The following is a 19,918-nucleotide window of genomic DNA, read 5'->3' as shown; positions in this document are numbered from 1 at the left end:
ATCAAGTAATAAAGAAAATATCATTGAGAGAAGTAAGTCATAGTTTGAACAGTAAAGTATAGGACTTCACAACAAACTGTTGGTTACACAATCTTAGTGTGGTGAACAAGAACTTTAGGTGGCTCATAATACCTATGGATTGCTGTGCAATGACATATTCAATACTTCCAGTTTAGGAAAAATGGCTGTGTGTCTAGAAGACAATAATGTAGTAAAAGGAAACTGTCTCTTTCTTGTTTTTGTAGTTAAAATAACAGCTATTTGTCTTCTTTTTGTTTGTTTGTTTAATTGTATGTCTAAGGTTTCCTGGTAGAATACATGGTGCATAATCATTTCTGATTTATGCAAAAGGCTTATTAAAGTATTAATTACATGAGATAGGACAAAAAATTGAAACCTTATTTTGGCAAATATGGGGTCCTACTATAGCAGTTGGTCAAGATATATGATGTGTTTGTTTTGGAAAGCACTATTCACTTAGAGTGAAATATTTTAAAACTTTTTTGAATTTCAACCTGCTTCTTTCCCTTAAATCTTGCTGCTTTGCCTTTTACTTACATCAAGGAATATGATATTCCATGAATTTTCACACACAGGATTAATACTGAATTGAATACACAGAGCTGAACTGTGAAACTGAGTTAAAGGTTCATAGCCAAGTAAGGGCCCAGTCATCAAGACACATGAGTATGAGTTATTTCACACATGTAAGTCATCTAAATTACCTTAATTCCCTGTACAAAAAAACTAGACCTCTGGAAGTTATGTATAAATCTAAAATGGCATGATTTGAAACCACAAGGGAAACTAGTCATTGTCAGCAGGATTTCTTGTAGTGTTTATTTCTTCTAATACAGAAGTTGTATGTTTGGAGAATGAAGGCCTTAAAATTCCACATTGGTCTAAAGTTCTTGTAAATAACATTTAAAATCATAAGCACTGAGAGAGATTAGTCAGGTAATATTTTCTAGTTCATTTTGTGCATTATACAGAACATTGTGTTTTATAATTTTCATATTTTTCTTCAGACAATCAGTTAGAGAATCAATTTGTTTTATTTGTGGGACTTTTAGTAAAGCACAAGAGATAGAAAGCTACATATATAAAATGCATTTTTAAATTAGACACATTTTTAAATGAACACCTTTTAAACGCTTTTTTGTGAAGAATTCTAAAAAGAAATGTTTTTATTAAACCATGAATTTGATAAACAAGTAGGCATAGTGTTTGAAGCTGCTTTTAACTCCTTTATGTTTTCATTATTTTTAAGGATTGAAAACAGCGGTGTCCTTTAAAATTGTGGCAGATGTATAGAGAAAAATTACTATATTCCTATTTTTAGCAGGTCCCCCAAAATTGGTTGTACAAAGAAATGCAAGCCAAATAAATGAAAAGGTTTAAATAATTTGCTAACTAAAGTTTACCCCTTAGTTGGTAGAAATTTCCATATTGCTATAGAAAATGCTTTCTTATGTTTAATGTAAAACAATCCCTGATACCAGTCCCTTTGTCAGAGCGGATTTTTTATGATTAAGGTCTGTCCCTCCCTTTCTCCACTGTCCTGATTGTGGAAACAAAATTATGCCTGCTGTTAGTCCTGCTAAACTCAGTGTAAAAATAAAACTGAAGCCTCCAAGCGCAGCACATGCAGATTGCTTTTTAGGGTGTGATGGACCACCCTCCTCTCTCAACTGTCCCCGTACAGTTAGCCTTCCGCATCTGCAGGAGCCGGAGCCTGCACCTGCCAGTGATGCTGTCCTGTGCAGCAAGTGGTGTTAAACAAGGGCAGTGTGAGTTAGGGTTCATAAATCGTTCCTGTGTGCAGTGAGCATGCTCTATATGCAGTGTGCTTTCTGCAGGCCTTGCCAGGTGTGTGTTCACAACACTTATGCCTGGGAAGGTGGAGGCATGTAGTTCTCAGAGGTGAGACTTCTCAAAACCATTCACCTCCTCTTTTTTGCTGTTAGCAAACATGAATATCTGGTTAAAAGTAACCAGCTACTGGTTCACTTCTCACTTTTGCTTTAATTTGCCATGCAGCTCGAAATCAAACTTACCCGACTTTACAGATGTTCTAATCTAGTCCTGTACCTGTTGAAGATTTTTACTGAAAGAATGAAAAAAGCTGAAACTATGTGGGAGAATAAAAGAGAAGAACCAAGCCAGCGGCCGTTCGTGCCCGTAGCTACCGCGGCCGGCAGCGGGGGGACGTGCCTGGCCTGGCCTCGTCCCGCCGCAGGCGGGAGGCAGCCGCGCCGCCGCCGCCGCCAGGTCCGCAGGCAGGTCCCGTCCCCCGCCGGCTGCGCTGCCCCCCCGCCTGGCCACGAGCAACCCCGCCGGCGGGAGGGCGAGCGGGAGGCGGCCCCGCTCCCGCTCAGAGGGAGGGACCGGGCGCCGTGGCGGCGACTTTGCTCTTTAAATCGGTCTCAAAGCGGATTACGGCTGATCTCCCACGTGACGCCTCCCCTCCTGCCTCCCGGCGGAGTTGCTCGGGGGCCGCTCGCCGCCGCGCACCTCTCCCTCCGGCGGGGCCGCGGCGACCCCAACTTGGGGGCCGTGGCGCACGGAGGCGCGAGCCGTTCCGGCCCGGGGGAGGCGGCGGAGGGCTCAACGCGGGCGGCGGAACCCCGCCGCGGCAGCCGCCGCCGGAGGGAGGCGGGCGGCGGAGACACCCCGCCGCTGAGGGAGCGGGGAGCCCGGCCGCGCCGGCCGCGCGGAGCGGAGGGGAGCGGGGCGGAGGGGAGCGGGGCGGGGCGGGATCCGCGCTGGGCGAGGCGCAGCGCCGAGCCCCGCGGCGGGCGGAGCTCGGGGCGGAGTGCCGCCCGTCGGTGCGTGCCAGCGCCCGCGAAGCGCTGCCGCGGCGCGGCGCAGCCGATGCTGGCGCGCTGAGCGCCCGCGGACGCTGCCCCATGGCAGGCGGGGCGAGCGGGCTGTGAGCGCCCCGCCGGAGGGGGGCGGCGCGGGCGGAGGACGGCGGCGGGGGCCGCCGCGCTGCGGGGCGCCATGCAGAAGAGCGTGCGGTGCAACGAGGGGCACGCCCTGTACCTGGCGCTGCTGGCCCGCAAGGAGGGCACCAAGCGCGGCTACCTGAGCAAGAAGACGGCCGAGACCAGCCGCTGGCACGAGAAGTGGTTCGCGCTCTACCAAAACGTCCTTTTCTACTTCGAGAGCGAGCAGAGCGCCCGCCCCGCCGGCATGTACATGCTGGAGGGCTGCAACTGCGAGCGGGTGCCGGCCCCCAAGGCCGCCGCCGCCGGCAGCGCCAAGGACGCCGCGCTGGACAAGCAGGTACCGCCGCGGCGCGCCTCGCCGCGCGCAGCCCAACGGCCGCCCAAGGGTCGCCCCTCGCGCCCGCTCGCTCGCTCGCTCCCCGCGCGCGGCGGGGACGCCCGCTCCTCCCCTCTCCGTCCCGCCCCGGCCCCGCTGCAGAGCGGCAGCGGCGCCCGGCGGGCGGGGGCATGGAGGCAGCCAAGGGGAGATGTGTTTTGAGGGGGGAGCAGGGGATAAGGGCGGCGGGGCCCTGCGCAACGGCCCTTGCCGCGTCTGTGGTGAGAGGAGGCGGGAGGCGCTGCCGGAGCCCGGGCGCTCGGGGCCTCGGGCCGCCTCGCCTCGGCCCTAGACTCGCGCCCGCGTGGGGGGATGCAGGTGACTGCCCCTGCCGCGGGCGGGGAGGCTCGTATCGCTCCCGGGCTCCTCAAATCAGCCACGACCGCTCAGGAGGTGGCCAGGCCAGCTGTTTTCCGTGCCCGCATAAACTAGTAGAAAGACCTTTTCCTTCCTCGACTTTTCTCCTAGTATTGCACATTCAGTGGGGCGTCTGGACAGTAACATTTCATGAACTAACGAAATCCTGTTGTTGAGTCATTTTGATGCTGTCACTTCTGTGATGCAACTACGCTTGTCAAATGCCCTCAAAACCTCTACTTGCTGAGTTTCAAGTGTACTGAAACAGTGTGTTGGAACTCGAAATGTTACTGATGAGCAGTGTGGTCCATCCAGGGGCAGCTGTGGGGCTGCTGCCTCTCGGAGCTGCTGTGGGCTTTAAACACGGTTCTGGGAACTCCTGAGGGAGCCAGGACATACAGGTGCTCAGGGACAGGGTGAAAGTGTGCCTCCATTTACAAGCCGCACGATCCAACAAAAGACAGTGGGTCTTTCGCTGGTCAGATGTTCTGAGGCTGATCATATTTGTGTTAGAAATGGTGATGAAATGAATAATCAAGTTAAATCTTGCATAGCTTTCTTCAAGCAAAGAATATCAAGGGTTTGGATGGAATTCCACCTTGTAAGGGATGACAGTTCTTAATGCATGAACTGCAGAATACCCACCGATAAAGCTGCTGCATTTGACATACATATGGGGTCAAGCAAGTTGTTATATACTGTGTATTGCGTAGCTGTGAAGAAAAGGACACTGTAGTTATTTGGTATAGGTACAGATCAGGTATCTTACCACAGGCCTCTTATTACCTAATGTAAATTCTTGATCTTCTTTACTGCTCTGTTATAATCTGGGTGAATCTGTAGCTGGCATGTTCTAACTCTCTTCTAACTAGAAGAAAGCAAACAGGTGTCAAACTGGTTTGGAAAAGTTTGGATAATTCTGAGTGGCTTCAAGTGGCTTGCAGGGATTTCCTGCTGATTATAAGAGAGGGACATACCTAGCTCAGTTCATGAAAATGATCACATCTATATGTTGGGCTAGAGTGATAACTTTTTTAGGAGAGCTCAGATCTTTATGTTTCTACTTTTTTTGTTGTTTTTGTTGTTGTTCATTTAGAACAAATACTTGGGTACCTACACAGCTTGAAATGATACACAGTTAAGCAAATGAACTTCTGAATGTTGGGATGATTGCACTTATGTTATAGTCATCCGTCACATTCCTGCTTGTTGCTTTGAGGCATGCCTTTTTGTAAGCATTGATAAATGAAATAGAGGAGATTCCTTAGGTCGAAATAAACATGAATATTTCCCTGTCCCCTTTATATGGACTCAGTATGCTTGTTTATTGCTAGTGTTGTTAAGATACTGAGAGAACTGTGTGAAAACAGTGCTTTTCCATATCTGTTCTTTGGGAATCTTACATAGTGCTTTTGTAGTGATGAACGTTTGAGTTGTTTGTAATTACATTTAGTGGTGCAGAGACAAAATAATTACAGAAGAGCAAGCCGAATTTTGCTTTGCTTTAAACATTGACTAAGTTTACATTTTTTTTTTTAAATAGCCGACTGCTATTAAAGAGGAAGAACACTTCAATTTTTTTTCCTGAGATCCTAGTTTGAATGTTCAAGGCAGTTGGATGTTCGAGGTAGACCATTTAAAAACATCTTTTTTCCCCTGTAAAATCACCTTTCACTTGATACAGAATAATAATATTCAGTGTTAATAATTTTTATGGATGGTAACTCTTTAATAAAAGCACACCCTTGCTTTTATGTTCAACTAGACACATTTGCTAAGGTGTACAGAAACATCCCTCAGAGAGTAAAACTAATCAATAACAACAAAAATGAAAGTATTTGACAAGTAATCAGTGTAAAACTTGCTTGTTTTCCTTTCTAAACAGAAATGTGCTCATATCCTTACAGGCATAAAGTAATAAAATGTGAATCTTCAGTCTAATAACAGAGGAAGACAAAGTTATCTTAATCAGATGATAATGGAAATTCAGCATTATACATGTTAACTACTGACAGTATAAAATAGTGCTAGATTTAATTTGCCTTGATTTAACCACAAATATGTATTAATGCAATGAAAAAACAAGTAGATAGGAAGTTGTATGTTAATTCTTAAAGAATTTCTTGAATTAGGTGTCTCTTCTTCAAAAGAGAGAGAAGTAAAAATAAGGTGTTTTAACTACCTGGGAAGTTTAGGTACTGTAGTGATACCTACTATACAATTAAACAAATGAGAGAAAGGGGTGTGGTGACAGGTCTGCGTTCAGGATTCATTCATCATTATCTTGTAGTTAAGTTTTGGTTTATTTGGCTTAGATTTTATTTTACTGGGTAGCTTAGGGGTAAAACATTTCAGTAGCTGCGGTATATGACAGGAAAAATCTGCAGCATTAGAATGGCATGATAAATACAGCATAGCGCATCAGAACTGAAGTTGCTGGAGCAGCTTAAGGAGACTATAGTTCAGGATAACAATTTGGAGACTTTATGAATTGTTTTGTTGCTGCTGAAGAAGAATTTTCTTTTTAAGTTATTTCCTTCTGTATTCCATTGAAATAAGTAGGAAACAACCAGCCAGAAAAATGAGAATTATGCATGATGTGCACAGCACTTTGTTCAGTTTTCAACAGTTAATCACAGAAGAGAGTTTCATCAGCTTCCTTTGAATGAGTATTTGAAAAAGTAATGAATTTTGTTTAAGTTATGTAACTGAAGATTATGGAAGATGCATACAGAAAAAAATAGGTGTTATTTTCCATAGTTTGTAGATCCTTTTCATTTTAATTTGAATTGGTTAAGTATTGTTTGTCAAATTGTATGTCAGATGAGAATTCTGTTCAAAGATTTTTAGAATTCAATGGGGAGACTGTTGGAGATGTACTTCAGTATACAGGAGATTCTTTCAGTCAACAAATATGTTTAGATATATAACTCCCAACAAATGCAGCAGCTTAATGATTTCACATTTTAACTGCTACTGGTGCTGTTATGCTCTTCCAACAGTCTGTCATGAAGAAACATTACAAAAGTACAGAAACTATTTTACCCTTTTATAGAAGATACCAAATGACTTTGTAAAATGTTTGTTGCATTAATATATAAAGAGCTTAAAAAATGACGATGAAAATGTACTTTTTTCTCTTTTACCTTGAAATATTAGTATTTTTTTCTTCTGTTTCAAACAAAATTCTTTTAAAATTGCAGTATCTTTCTTAATATTAAGGAACTGCATAACATGAATCAGTTGATGTTCTGGGAATATGGCATCAGACCAAATGTGTTATAGATATTCATTATTTTTAGGAAGAGCTATTAATGTTTAAAGAAAAGTATTTTGGTCTCCCTCAAATTTTAGAAGAGTTTTTTTTTTTTTTTTATAAATGGCAAACAGTTGTGGCTATCCACTGTGATCTTATTTCAAGATAATTTCAGAAAAAAACAGGTTTATTGAAAGAAAACAATGTGGAAATAGCTTATTTTCAAAACAACGGATTTAGGCATGAAAACATTGCACTTTGAAAAGTTTAAATTCTGATATTAGTTAAAATGTTTCTCCCCGCATGAACCATAGACTGTAACCAGCTGCAGCTCCCAACAAGTACTCCACTATGACAGAGTTTTTGAGAATGAATATCAACTTTTGTTTTAGAATTTCTGGAAAGAAAATGGGTTTTTATCAGTGAGTGGCTAGTCTCTTTCAAAGAAAAATAAAATGCCTAAAAATTGTGCTTTCTGCAGTGCTTCATAGGAGTGTGGGTATTGTTAACTAGCAAGTTTTTTTTTTTTCTTAACTATTGGAAGCATGTATGTAGTGGAATATAAATTTATTATTATTTTTATCTGTATTGGGAGGAGGCCTGTATGTGTAGTTTCTTTCATAATTGTATACTGAAAACACCAATATGTTCAACTACAGCTATTATGGGAAAAATTGTCTCATGGTATTTAAACTTCTAAATTTTTATACAATTTGAGCAGAGACTATTCTTTCTTTGTATCTTGCCAGCAATAATCTTCCTCCCACTTAGCAAAATTAAATGCAATATTAAGTCTGTGTCTCCACTGATTAACAAAATCCAATTATTTGAGTTTTTACAGCTTGCTGTAGCTCTATATTTATTTTATAAAGGACATAGTGATTTTACAGTGTTTTAACCCTCTTCATTTTACGTACATTCCTTGAAGGGATAAGGAAGACACATGCCAGCAACAAATTTTACTGTACCTCTCTGCTAATTATGTAAGTGTAAGACCTTGTAGCAACACTTAAAGGGTCATTTTGTCTGAAGGTTTCATAACCAGTTAGAAGTTAATCTCTTCACTTTAATGGGCCAAACCAAAACTAGGCCACTTTTGCTGGGCCAGTATCCTATGTCTGATAGACATAGTAGGTGGCTGAGATTTCTGCAAGATAGCTTGCCAGCTTCAGGTGTAGCATGGTCCATAAATCTCATTGCCTGCATGTTGGCAATTAACTGCCTGGGATGTTCTAGTGCGTAGGTCAGACACAGATGCCATGCTTTAGAAATTTCCTGTTGCATTTCAAAAAAGAGAAGAATTAGTCTTGTCAGTGTCTGGGTCATTCTGATGATCATGGTTCTTCTGTAATAGGTAACATAGAATATTAATAGCGATACTGCTTTAAATAAAAACATTCTTGTAATGGAAAGTTTTCCCCCCCCCCCTTTTTTTTTTTGATGGACTAGCCTTAAAAAAAGAAAGCGTTAATTCAAAAAGGTGGCCAGTGGGAAAGTGAAATATTAGCACTTTTGGGATGAGTTTCTGTAAGACCTTCTCATAAAGATTCTTTCAGTGAGTAGGATTCTTGTATGAAGACAGCCTTGGGGCAACTGGTTCTTGCTTACTTTCCCTGGTGATCCCCATCCCCCAGTGTCATTTGGTGACTGTCATGAGACAATTTAGTTTGTGGACATAAGTTCACAAAATACATTGATTTAAGCTGTTTTGAGATACGTCTAAGGAATAACCTAAAAACTGGTTGCTGACATTGCTTTCCATTTAAGGCAAGCTGCATTGAGGAGGATGCCTCTGGCCCTTCATACAGAATTGTGAAGTGAGTTTATGGTATGCTTTTTGGCCTTAAGGCAACAGGCATATATAAATAGAAAAGTATAATCCATGTGATCTCTCTGTGGACTAAACTTTGCTCCTTGAGACATGTTTTGTAATTTAGTGTTTACCTCTTTGCTTAGCAGTGAGCATATTTGGGGATATAAAAATGAATAAAAAAAATCGTGGCCAAATTTATTGCTATTTTGCCAAAATTTAAATGATTCTTAAACATTTACTGCTGACTCTTGAAAATGCATATTTGTGTTAGTGTTATGAAATGGTCTGTTTGTAATTACGCAAAATATATATGCACTGGAGAATTACACAAAATACATACTGGGAAATGTACATAGCAGAGAAATGAATTATAGCAGAAATAACTCATTTTTGAAATGTCTTCCTCTTTAAAAATTAATTAAATCCACATATGCATAAATTGGAGAATATTGATGCCACTGAATAATTTAATATTTAAATTTTGGCTATCTTAATCCATGTCAAGTGACAGGTCAGCAACCTGAGACTGTTTGGTTGTTTATATTCTTGAGTATTACACTTGAGGGCAAAAGGCAACAAAAGACATCACTTGAATATCTTGGTATAAAAAATAAGTAGAAGAACATGGTGGGTGAGTGTAGCAGGTCCAGATTTTGTGGAGACAAAGTATTATTGAAAAGAAACCAGAGGGTGAAGTCTTTCACATTTCTTTGTGAAGTATTGTAAGATCCTGGAATAATTACAATATGCTTTAATGGAGTGCATCCTCCTTAATGAATTTATTGGAAAAATAGTTATATCCCAAGATGAATGCCATTTGGCAAAGGCTTATTTGTGGAGTTGCTAGGAATTCCATTTAGCTAACAGGTGAAATGTCAAGTAGTGAAAGGATGGAAGCTTATCAAGTAGAACTTCATCCCAAAGCACAAAGACCAAAAATATCACACAAATATTTTAGCATGTAGGAATGTGTGTTGCATCTTCCTAACCTTCTCAATAGCTCACTAAGTGAACAAAACCTATGTACAGCAGTGTAGCTTACATTGGCAATACAAATATTCAGTATACATTTAGAATAAGGTTTCATAACAGTAGAATATGAACTTCATTCTTCCACCTGTCTTAGTACTTTTTTTCATTTAGTTTCTTTGTGTTAGTAGTATTGCACTCAAATTGCTTGATCAGTTTAATTCCTCAAGGGTAAGATGAAGTTTGTAGAAAGCAAAAAAAAAAAAAAACTTCGAGCACAAGAAGTGGTAAGTCAGTCCCTAAGCTACTGGATAATTATGCTCCATTCATCTTCATTTGCATTTTAATATTGTTTAATTCTTATAATCTATTTGTTTTTTCTTCTTTGTTCTCATCCAAGTAGACTCAGAAGGGACGTAGCTTCATTTTCCGGTCACGTGCCACCCTTATTCTCACTGTGTACCTAGAACAGAAGATCCAGGCAGAGTGTCTTCTGTTTCTGTAGTAATCTGATAACATCATTAGAGTCTTTATATATACATATATTATATATTGCAATGTCATTATTAGTGATGTAGCAGCATTTTTTGATAAGCTTGCTGAGAATTTTCTATCATAAGAACCTGTGTGTACAATAAAAATTGTTGTGGTTGCTCAGTTTGGCCATGTATATTATAATTACCAGTCTCATTTTGTCACTTGCAGTATGTCTACATTGCTGAGTGGTTTGTTCAAAGACAGAAACGACAGGGTTTGTTTTGGCGCAGTTTATTATAATTTCAGGCCCGTATGTCAATATTGTGTTTTGCTAGCAATGAAGTCTACTGCAGTTGCCAGTAGTGCTTCATGTATATAGAGAAAGCTAATTGCTGGAGAACCTTGTGCCCACCTTGCAAGTGGGGCTCTATAGATAGTGTCCTACTGTTTGACTTCAACCTTGGTTTCACCTGGAGGGAGACCACTTGGAGCGCTCCAGTAGTGCTCTTGACTTTGTTCTCTAAGACTCCACATACAGATGCAGAGCAGATTTGCACCAAAAAGTGCAGATTTGCACCTCCAGTGCAGTAAATCTTTAATGTATGCACCTCATGCACCTGATGAAGATAGTAATATCTGAAAATACCAATCCACCACTTTTAGCCATTCTTGGCAACAGATTTTACTGCTAGCCATAGTGTAGTTCTCTAGATCCACAGCTTCAAAGCAAGTTTGATGCCATGGCTGCTGATGAATCTGAGTCAGCACAAGCCCCTTTTTCAATATGAATGTTCTGAGCTTTGTCATTTTGTGCTTTGTAAGTGGTAATGGACTGGCCACATTTAGATACAATGGCTCTTCCATAGATTATGGGAGGGGAGGTGTTAGTTTTTGTTTGGACTGATGACAATGCCAGTGTTTGGTTTTTGCCTGATTTCTAACTGGCCACAATCATGAGCCACAGCAATTCAGAAAGACATTCTCATCAGCCTGTTCATATCATTGAAGGAAATGAGATTTCACCTAGTACCTCTTGTCTCTTTTTCTGTTTACCAGCCATTACTGATACAGAAAACTGATGAGGGACAGGCTTGTTTTAGCACTGTACCTCTGCACTAGATACCTATGAATATATGATTACAAATCTGGCTTCCAATGTGTTTTGGCTTGCCAGTCCCATAAGGTTTTCTGTTTGAGGTACAAATATAAGATTATGATGACAGGCTTCCTTTCTTAGCTACCTTTCACAAATCCTTAAGGCATAATCCATGGACCTACAGGAGTTCAAAGACTCTAGTCTTTGAAAAGCTAAAAAGTCAGATTAACATCATTATATAAAAAAGTAGAGGCTTCTCCAGTTCAGTCCAGCTATTTCAATATATGTATTATATTTTCCATGAGTGATACATTCAGAACAAGTTAAGGGTTTCATCAGTAAGTGCTTATAAACTCTCAATTCTGAGTTGAGCAATACTGTCTTATGTGATTTTATTTTTCCTATTTTAATGCTCTAATAAGTTCCACTGTATCCCCTGAAAATGTTTTTTGTCTTAAAATTTAAATGCTGTAAGTACTGAAAGGAATCTGGGATTATATTCTGTCTCCCTCTTACAGTTTTCCCCTTTCTTCTTGGAAGTTTCATTATCTGTTTCTTAATCATTCTGCAGTTTTGACCTAGTATAATTCAAGTTCTAAATTACTGCAGGATTTGCATTGCATTACAATGATAGTGTCCTCTATAATCTCTTCAACCCTGCAAGACCACTGTATGGCTCTTTTAAAATGTCATGCCTCATAAATTATAAACTCTGGAAATGTCTACATACAGTAGTAGAATGAAGAGTAGGATGCTGCTCATGTAACTTCAAGTGCCCCATGCGTGATCTAGATCCCACTGCAGTCAATGGAGTTTTAGTCAATACAGTTAGTAAAGTCTAGAGAGCTATTCATCCCATCCTGAACTGGGCACCTGCATTGGTTAGACTGAACAGACCCCAATGACTGTAGTGACTGAATCTTGGTTGACTGTAATGGGAACTCGGACATCTGGCACACTTGTAGATACCTGTATCCTAGGTACCTCAGGATAGTAAATGTTCTGCTGCTGTCTTTGGGAACATCTGCCAATTTTTTTTCAGCCAGCCAACCATTACCCTTGAGTGTTTGTGGTTGCAGATAAAGTTCTGAAACTCCCATGTTGGTCCTCAAACCTAGTATGTTATTGCTGTTTTCTCTTTGATATTTTTGTTATATGGTGGATCTTCACATGTTAGAAGTTTAGAATGATTGCATCTGACTGTTAGTTCTTTTTCTCTCTGCATTCTGTTCTCTTCCCTTCCTTTATACAAATTTGTTTCAGAAATGCCAAAGATTCTATATTCTTCTCTGGAATCATAGAGGTCATGTTCAGACATGAATCTGATCTTCTACGCAGAATCTGATCTTCTCCTCTAAAATGAAATCGAAAATTTGTTTTTAACCCTATGCATGCGTGGATTTTCAAGCTTGACAAGAGAACTGCAGCTTTCTTTTATGCTAATCATGTTCTCTTCCATTTGGCACACACAGAACAGTTTTAGAGAAGTATTTAAAATGTTTCTTCCTAATAAATATGTTGGCGAGAATTTAAAATTTGTGGGTCAGCTCCAAAACTCTTTCAGGAGGAAAAAGAAAGAAAAACTGTATGTAGAGATGAAGAACAGCACTAAGGACTGTATTGAGGTGATAATATTGCTGTTGCATTTAATGCCAGAAGTAACGACCTGTTTCTAGAGCTTGACCAGGAACATCAGGCAAAGGAGACTGGAATAATATTCCTGGGATGGTACTCAGCCATATATGTTTAATTTGCCAGGTATATTTATTGTTTTTGTGACTGTGAGGTCTACAAGTTGTAGCTTTCTTGCCATAAGAAGTACATGATGATTGAAGGGGGAACACAAGCTGTGAAGGAGAAAGAACATAAAAGATACAGATTAATTCATGCTTCCAGACTCTTTCCTTACCCTTTTCTCTTGCCCAAGCTACATGCTGATGAGACCTGGTTACGGTCACAAGTGGAATCAGTCTGTTGTGTGTTTTGAGTGCAAGCAGGGCCATAATTGTGGCTAAAGCTCTGTCTGTCTCTTTCCTGAGCAGTCAACTTCCCCACTCCACCTAAAATTTTAAGTAATAATGAAGACTGAGAATAGAAGAGACTGCATCTAGCTTGATACTAATGTCTGGCTAAACAAGCTGGGCCAGAAGAGGCTTGTAATGATTATATTTAGTTCAAAACTGGCGCTAGAACTTACGAATCTTGAAACTCAGTGTTCTTCCGACAGCAGATCCAAAGCGTAAAGTTCACTTGTGTGTTACAAGCCTCCTCTCCCTCTAGTGGTTATCCCAGTTCAGGATAGTAGTCAGCTACTGCTGTCACACTGTCAGCGCAGTTTACAGGTCCAAGTGCTGGAGCTGAATCTCTGATACTGATGCTGTTCTGTTAGTGTATGTTTGTGTGAAGTGTAGTCCTGTTCAGCCTCTCTTGTTTGGCTTTTCTATGCAATACAAGGAGTTGTATGCACAGAGTATGCGAACAAGCTTTAGGGATGCAAGGTCCAACACCCAGGAGTCAGAAAAAGCAGCCTAATTCTCACACTTCCTTGTCTGTTATGATGTGACTGCAGTTCCATGAGCTTGTTTCTTTCCTGCCACTCCTCTTTCATAAATATTCAAAAGAATATTTGGGATTATGTCCTGAAGGAGGCCATTGTCTGTAGGACTTTTCTGTTTTGTTTTTGTTTGTGTTTTTTTTTCTTTTTTTTCTTTTCCTTCCTTCTCTGAGCATTTGTAGTATGTGAGGCATGAGGCTGTAGGAGGAGAAAGATGGTTTCATGGTAGAGTCAGAGTATCACTTGTGGGAACTGGATTCTGCCTTTTTCATAGAATCCCTATGAAAGGATTCACAAGTCACCTACATGAGATGTTTTACAAGTGGTTATTAGTTGTTCCTGGTTTTGGGGGCCCAACTTGACACAAGAGCTAAGCACTTAAAGATAGGACTGATCTCTGTGCGAATTGTGACTAAACGAAATAAAACTACCATGTAAATGCTAAAGGCCAATAGTTTTTCAGATCTGGCATCCAAATTGAGTTGTTGCTTCCGAAACAGATCTTTTTTGTAGATTGTAGATTTTTTTTGTAATTTTGTAGACTGTTTGCAGTAATTCCTTCTTGCCTTACAGGTTGTTGTTAAAATAAATGCGTTAATTCTAAGGGAGCATCTGAATGATGCAATGAAGAGTGTCATACAAAAGCATATGAAGAAGTTCTGAACTCTGATTAGTGTGTAATAAATAAGTTATGGAGCCATGCATTCAAGAATATAAATAAAGCAAAACATGAAATGTCTTATTTGCATGGAATAACTGAATTAGGATTTTCTGGAAGAAGAATCATGTAATAAAAGGCACTATACTTGCACACATGGGACTGAATTACGAATGCACAGGGCAGCCTCAGATGTGGCTCCTCCTAACCTCTGTGCACTTGACTTTGTAATTTAAAGCCAAAAAAAAGTCAAATATGAAATTCAGATATAAATGTATATAAAAAATAATGCTTTTTGACCCAGATGATTGATGTTATGGAAAAAACTAGATAGAAACAATTCATTTTGGTGCAGATTTGTTACTGTAATGGGTTTGAGCTTGCAGGTCACAGATTAATTGTTTTCATATTTGTGCTGCCTGCTGCAGATGGAAGTTTCATAAGTGCATTACTTGGTGGCCTGAGGGAAAGCCTAGTTAGCTGGTGTCCAGTATTATAAGGTCCAAAATGTGCAGCGACCTGAGAGAGCTCCAAAATCAGCAGTATGAAATCTGCTACAGACCTACAGAGAAATCATGCCTGCACCCCATATACTAATATTAAAATGCTTTAAAGAGAGATTCTTCCCTTAATGCTGTACTGCATTCTTGTAGCTTAGCAGCAGATATCTTGGCTGCATGCCAGCAAAGTGAACCAAGTAAAGGCAACCATTCAAATGTACATTCTGCTGATAATTTAAAGGAATGCCAAATGGTTCTGTATGAAATAGATTTACCTTTCATAGAGGACTAAAAAAATGGAAATATCTTCTTGGCTCTCAAATAGGTTTTCTTAAAGTTCATTGACTTTCTGCAAATGTCACTTCGTGTTTTTTTTTTTTAAATCTATCTATCTATCTATCTATCTTTGTTTGCTTTTTACTTTTTTTGAAGATATCTAAATATGTGTGTAGGTATGTATATTCACAGCCTGGGTGATTCATAGTAGGATGGCCGTTTGGGATATGTGAGATCTGAGTGCATGCACTTCCTAAGCCGCTCATTCCATATGGCCTCCTGGCAAATCAGTTTCTTGACTGCCTTCCTTAAAACAGGCCTAATAGTACTTCCCATCTGTTATATATGGGTAACACCATCTGCATGGAGATGTTTGTTTATCCTTGCAGTATTTTAGGGTGTTCATCTGTGGTTTAATGGGTGAATGTAAAAGTTGTTAACAAGTTAGTCATAAGGTAACATGTCCATGTTTCTGCATACAGGAGAAACGCCAGATCAGGCCTGAGAAGGGCCTAATCACAAGTCCTACAGCTGGGGCATTCCTGTAGAAGTTAATGATTGTAGTTCACTCTTCCACTCAGATCTGTTGGGATCATCTTACAGATTCTTATTACTGGGAAAAATACTCTTATACCTCCTGTTGCAAGCAGTTTGATTTTGATGCACTTAACTGCTGGAGTTGGAAAGACTTTCCTTCTTTCTTTTTTTTTTTTTTGTGAAAGGGTAACTTGAGACAATGGTTCATAAGGAAATCAGTTCTTTGTAATTACAGCAAGTCCTCTTAATGGCACTTAAGCTAGCAGGATGTCTGTTCTCTGTCAAGACTGATTTTTGTAATCATTAAAATTCGTTACTTTTTTTTTTAATTAATATGATATTGTTGTATACACATTTACTTCATCTTCTGAGTGTCGTCCTTTTTGAGTCTTTTTCATTGGCGACTGCTTTGTCTTGCTTAAATTTCAAACTGCTTGCTTTGTCTTCCCAGTCTGACTTCTTCCCCACAAATCTTAATGCAGTGCTTCTGATTGGTCTTGAATGCGTAGTGCTGGGAATGCCATATGAGCTTGTTTTGTCTCTTTACTCCTCTCACTCAGATCATCCTAGAAAATGCTTCATAGGGCTAGCAAGAGGGACACATGACCAAAAGCAAGTAACTGTGTAAGACTTGTGTCCTTTCTCCAGCCTTCCTAATATACATTGTGTCCAGTTGGTTCAGTAGCTTCCCAGAGCAAGAATAATTTGTTTCCTGGTCTACTGTGAGACCCTAGCTTTCTACTACCTTTTTTTAGGGAGGGGGGGTGGAGAAGTGTAAAGAACCAAGTCTTTTTATTCTGGCAATGGTGTACAGGAGGTTACTTTAAAAAAAAAAAAAGTTCAAAGTTCATGTATTGTATTCATTCACTGCTTTCATGCAACTGCTTAGAAGGATGTACTGCTGACATAGGAGCCACTTGGCTGGATAAGTCCTAAATAGCTTCCCTCTTGTAGAGAACGACTGTAGTATTTGTAATCTCACTGGGAGCCCTTGGTCTTTGCTTTCGCTTGGCTCCTCACCTATCTTATCCTTGCAGGATGTTTTTCTGTAGTAGGGACCCTTGCAGCCACAATCCACTTTGCGGTTCAGCATCATTCTTTATCTCATGTCTCAGATACTTGTTCTTGCTATTGCCAGATTTCCAAACACGCTATTTCCTTGCCTTTAATTTTCTGAGAAAGGTGCTTGGTTTCTAAGACTTGAGGACTGTGCAAGACCTTGGGTGGAGTCCTAGTGAATCTGCTACTTGACAAGTATATTACAACAATAACTGTTGAGTCTGCTTTTAGGTTGCTTGTAGAGGAATCCAAATGTCCAGAAGGAGCTCTAATGATATGCTTTGCAAAGGTCACATAGCAATTCCAAATAATTTTTAAAGCAATTTTGATTTCTGTCTTTAGTGGTGCTTTTTGATCTCCTCAGTGGCTCGTGAGATCTGTTAAGTAAGAACAGCAACAACATCCATCATCCAGGGCATCTCGTCTTTTGAATTTTTTTTTTTTCATCTTTCCTAATCCATTAAGATGTTTGGATTTTGCCTTCTTATTGTAATGTCTTCATTTCTGATGATTTGGCAGTTATATGCAGTAAAATAAAACATCTTCCCTATAACTTACTCCAGTTTAATTTAAAAATTTGGAATTTTCTAAATTCTTGAGTGACTCAGGGACACAAGTCTCGTTGACTTTGAATCCATCCACAGTCTTTAATGGTGTCTTTATGCAGTCCAGTGGTATCCAAATTTTTTGCTCAGATGAACCACACATCCCCTCCTGTAGGATCGAAGATCGTAGACTGTATCCTTTCCCTGTGACATGACTAGAGGTAAGTCTGCCACATGACAAGTATCAGTTAATGTGTTCTGCATATATTTGTTCCTGATACACACGTGTACATTCAGATGAAGAACTGAAATAATTATGAAATAAGTGTGTTTGCATTTTGGTTGTGTGACAGATAACGATAATAGCAAGATGAGCCTGGAATTGCATGGTTGTCAGCATGGTCAGGAGTAGGCTGGACTGTAAATGAAGTATTTTGGCAGGCCATGGGTGCCCACACTTGGTATATTTAATATATGCTGAGCTTCCTTTGTGTCTTTATGCTTCTGTAGAATGGATAAGGGACTACTCTACTGCTTTGTGTAGCAGAGGAAAGAATTCACTATTATTTATAACAGCTAGAATAGAAAATTGTTTGTTTTTTGTGAAGAACAAACAATATGTAGATTTGGTAGATGGTCAATATCTAACCGTTTACACCTTTCTTCTAATATATCTTAACTTTGTGATATACATGTGCCCTCTGAATCTGCTCTACCTACCTCACACTTTTTAAAAATAAGGTCTATTTGTAAAATTACAGTTCAGGACACAGTCTGTTAATATAGGTGCAAGAGAAAGATGATGTTGAATGGTCACCCAGTACATTCAGTCCTAAGACAGAACCTTTGGCCCAAGTGATAGGATTTTTTTTTTTTTTGGTAAGGGAAGAACTGCAAGACTTTTCATTCAATTTTCTTACTCTTTTCTCTCTGCTTGTTGTCAGGAAGTAAAGTCAAGGGTGAAAAGGGATATCTATGCCAAGATGTTTTAACTTGCTGTACAGAGATCAGTTTTGCTTTTCTTTTTCTTCCTCTGGAAGAAATTTACAATTGGCTCAGCATCTTAGCTGATGCGTTACTGAGAAGCGTAATACAAATTCAAATTCAGAATTGTTAATAACTTTATGAAAAGTAAAGAGAGGAAAATTCTTTCCAGCTTTTTCTGTTTCTGTGATGTGCTTTCTTTTCCCTGCACATTAATGCAGCTTATATGTGGCATATATTTTCTACTTCAGTCTTTTTCTGTTTTCTGGGGGAGTGAGGGAGGTTGTTTTCTTCTTAACCATTTCCCATCTGATTTAAATTTGAAGTAGTTATTCTAGTTTGGTGAGGATTTAAGTTGTAGCAGGAAAAAAATGTTGTGCTACTTGAATAAAGTTAACTTTAAACCTTTTGCACTAACGAGGAGAACGTGATGTAACTTCTGCAAACTTAAGCTGAAGCCTTTGTTCCTTTTCTTGGGGAACTTGGAATATATCCATAATTGAGCATTTTTCTGCTTTTATTTTCTGTTAGTGCTGAGCAGTAATAATATTTACAAAATACTTAGTTTTGTTACTCTGGGAAGCGCAACATAACTTTGGATCTAATTCAGGCTGTATTTATTATAGAGACAGAGGGAAAGTGAGTGTTCAGCTTCAGTATATTCAAAAAAGCTGTCAGAAGGCCTAGTGTTGGCTCTAGTAGGTTTTTATTTGTTACCCTTTTTATTCCTGAGTTTCCCCTCATCCTTTAGTTATCAGTATTATTTATTCAGCTGTTTTTTTGTTTTTTTTTAATTTTTCAGTCCCAAGGATATATTCAGGGAATACTTAACCGTTTGTGAAGCTGCATAATATATAAAACTGGAACATCATACTTCAGCAAAGCTAAGCATTTTAAAGGTTTGTTCCTCTACTCTGCTTAATTTTATAAAAATGCAGGAGTGACTTTAGACTTCTCAATATACCAAATGGGACGAGGTGCCCGATCTTCTTTAAGACCATGTACCATTTATTAGGGGTTGATCAGTTACCATTTCCATTTAAATTTCCTGATTTTCTTTCTTGATTCAAGGTTATTTTTAAGTAACTCAGTTCAGGAAGGATACAAGTCGGGTGGAGTGCTATGGGAAATATGGACAATGAATGGAAGACATTTTTGGAAGAGTTTTGGTAGCTTCCAAAGCAGTTTCAGTGAAGTGCAAGCAAAGGTAATTAACTCATTTTATTAAGTATGCTTCTCTGAGTCAAGTCAACCCCCCTTACTCCCTCAAAACCCCCTAAATGTAGCCATAGCAAGTTACTTAATTATCTCTGAGTAATAATTATACTACTGATAGTATTCAATTCTGTGTGTATTGTATATATATAACCTGCAGCTTTTATTATGGAATACTCATGGCTTAAAAATGTCAGTTTGTGTTAATTTTTAGTCACTGTTTGGGATACTGGAGTATGCTACTTAAAACACCTGCAGTTTTCCCGGAACTGCTTGGGATTAGTATACAGCTACT

General features: G+C 39.7%; 1 protein-coding gene across 1 annotated transcript in view; it reads left to right on the top strand.

The window, feature by feature from the left end:
- The first annotated feature begins 3,003 nt into the window (after positions 1-3,003).
- The window catches only part of RASGRF2 (Ras protein specific guanine nucleotide releasing factor 2), a 135,300-nt gene continuing 118,385 nt past the window's right edge, over positions 3,004-19,918 (top strand). The window contains exon 1 of the mRNA XM_067315553.1: positions 3,004-3,288. Within this exon, the coding sequence (XP_067171654.1) occupies positions 3,004-3,288 (285 nt within the window). The remainder of the gene's footprint in view (positions 3,289-19,918) is intronic.

Source organism: Apteryx mantelli, chromosome Z (genome assembly GCF_036417845.1).
Source record: "Apteryx mantelli isolate bAptMan1 chromosome Z, bAptMan1.hap1, whole genome shotgun sequence".
Taxonomy (NCBI): domain Eukaryota; kingdom Metazoa; phylum Chordata; class Aves; order Apterygiformes; family Apterygidae; genus Apteryx; species Apteryx mantelli.
The sequence above is the reverse complement of the archived record's forward strand: the minus strand, read 5'-3'. Positions and strand labels throughout refer to the sequence as shown.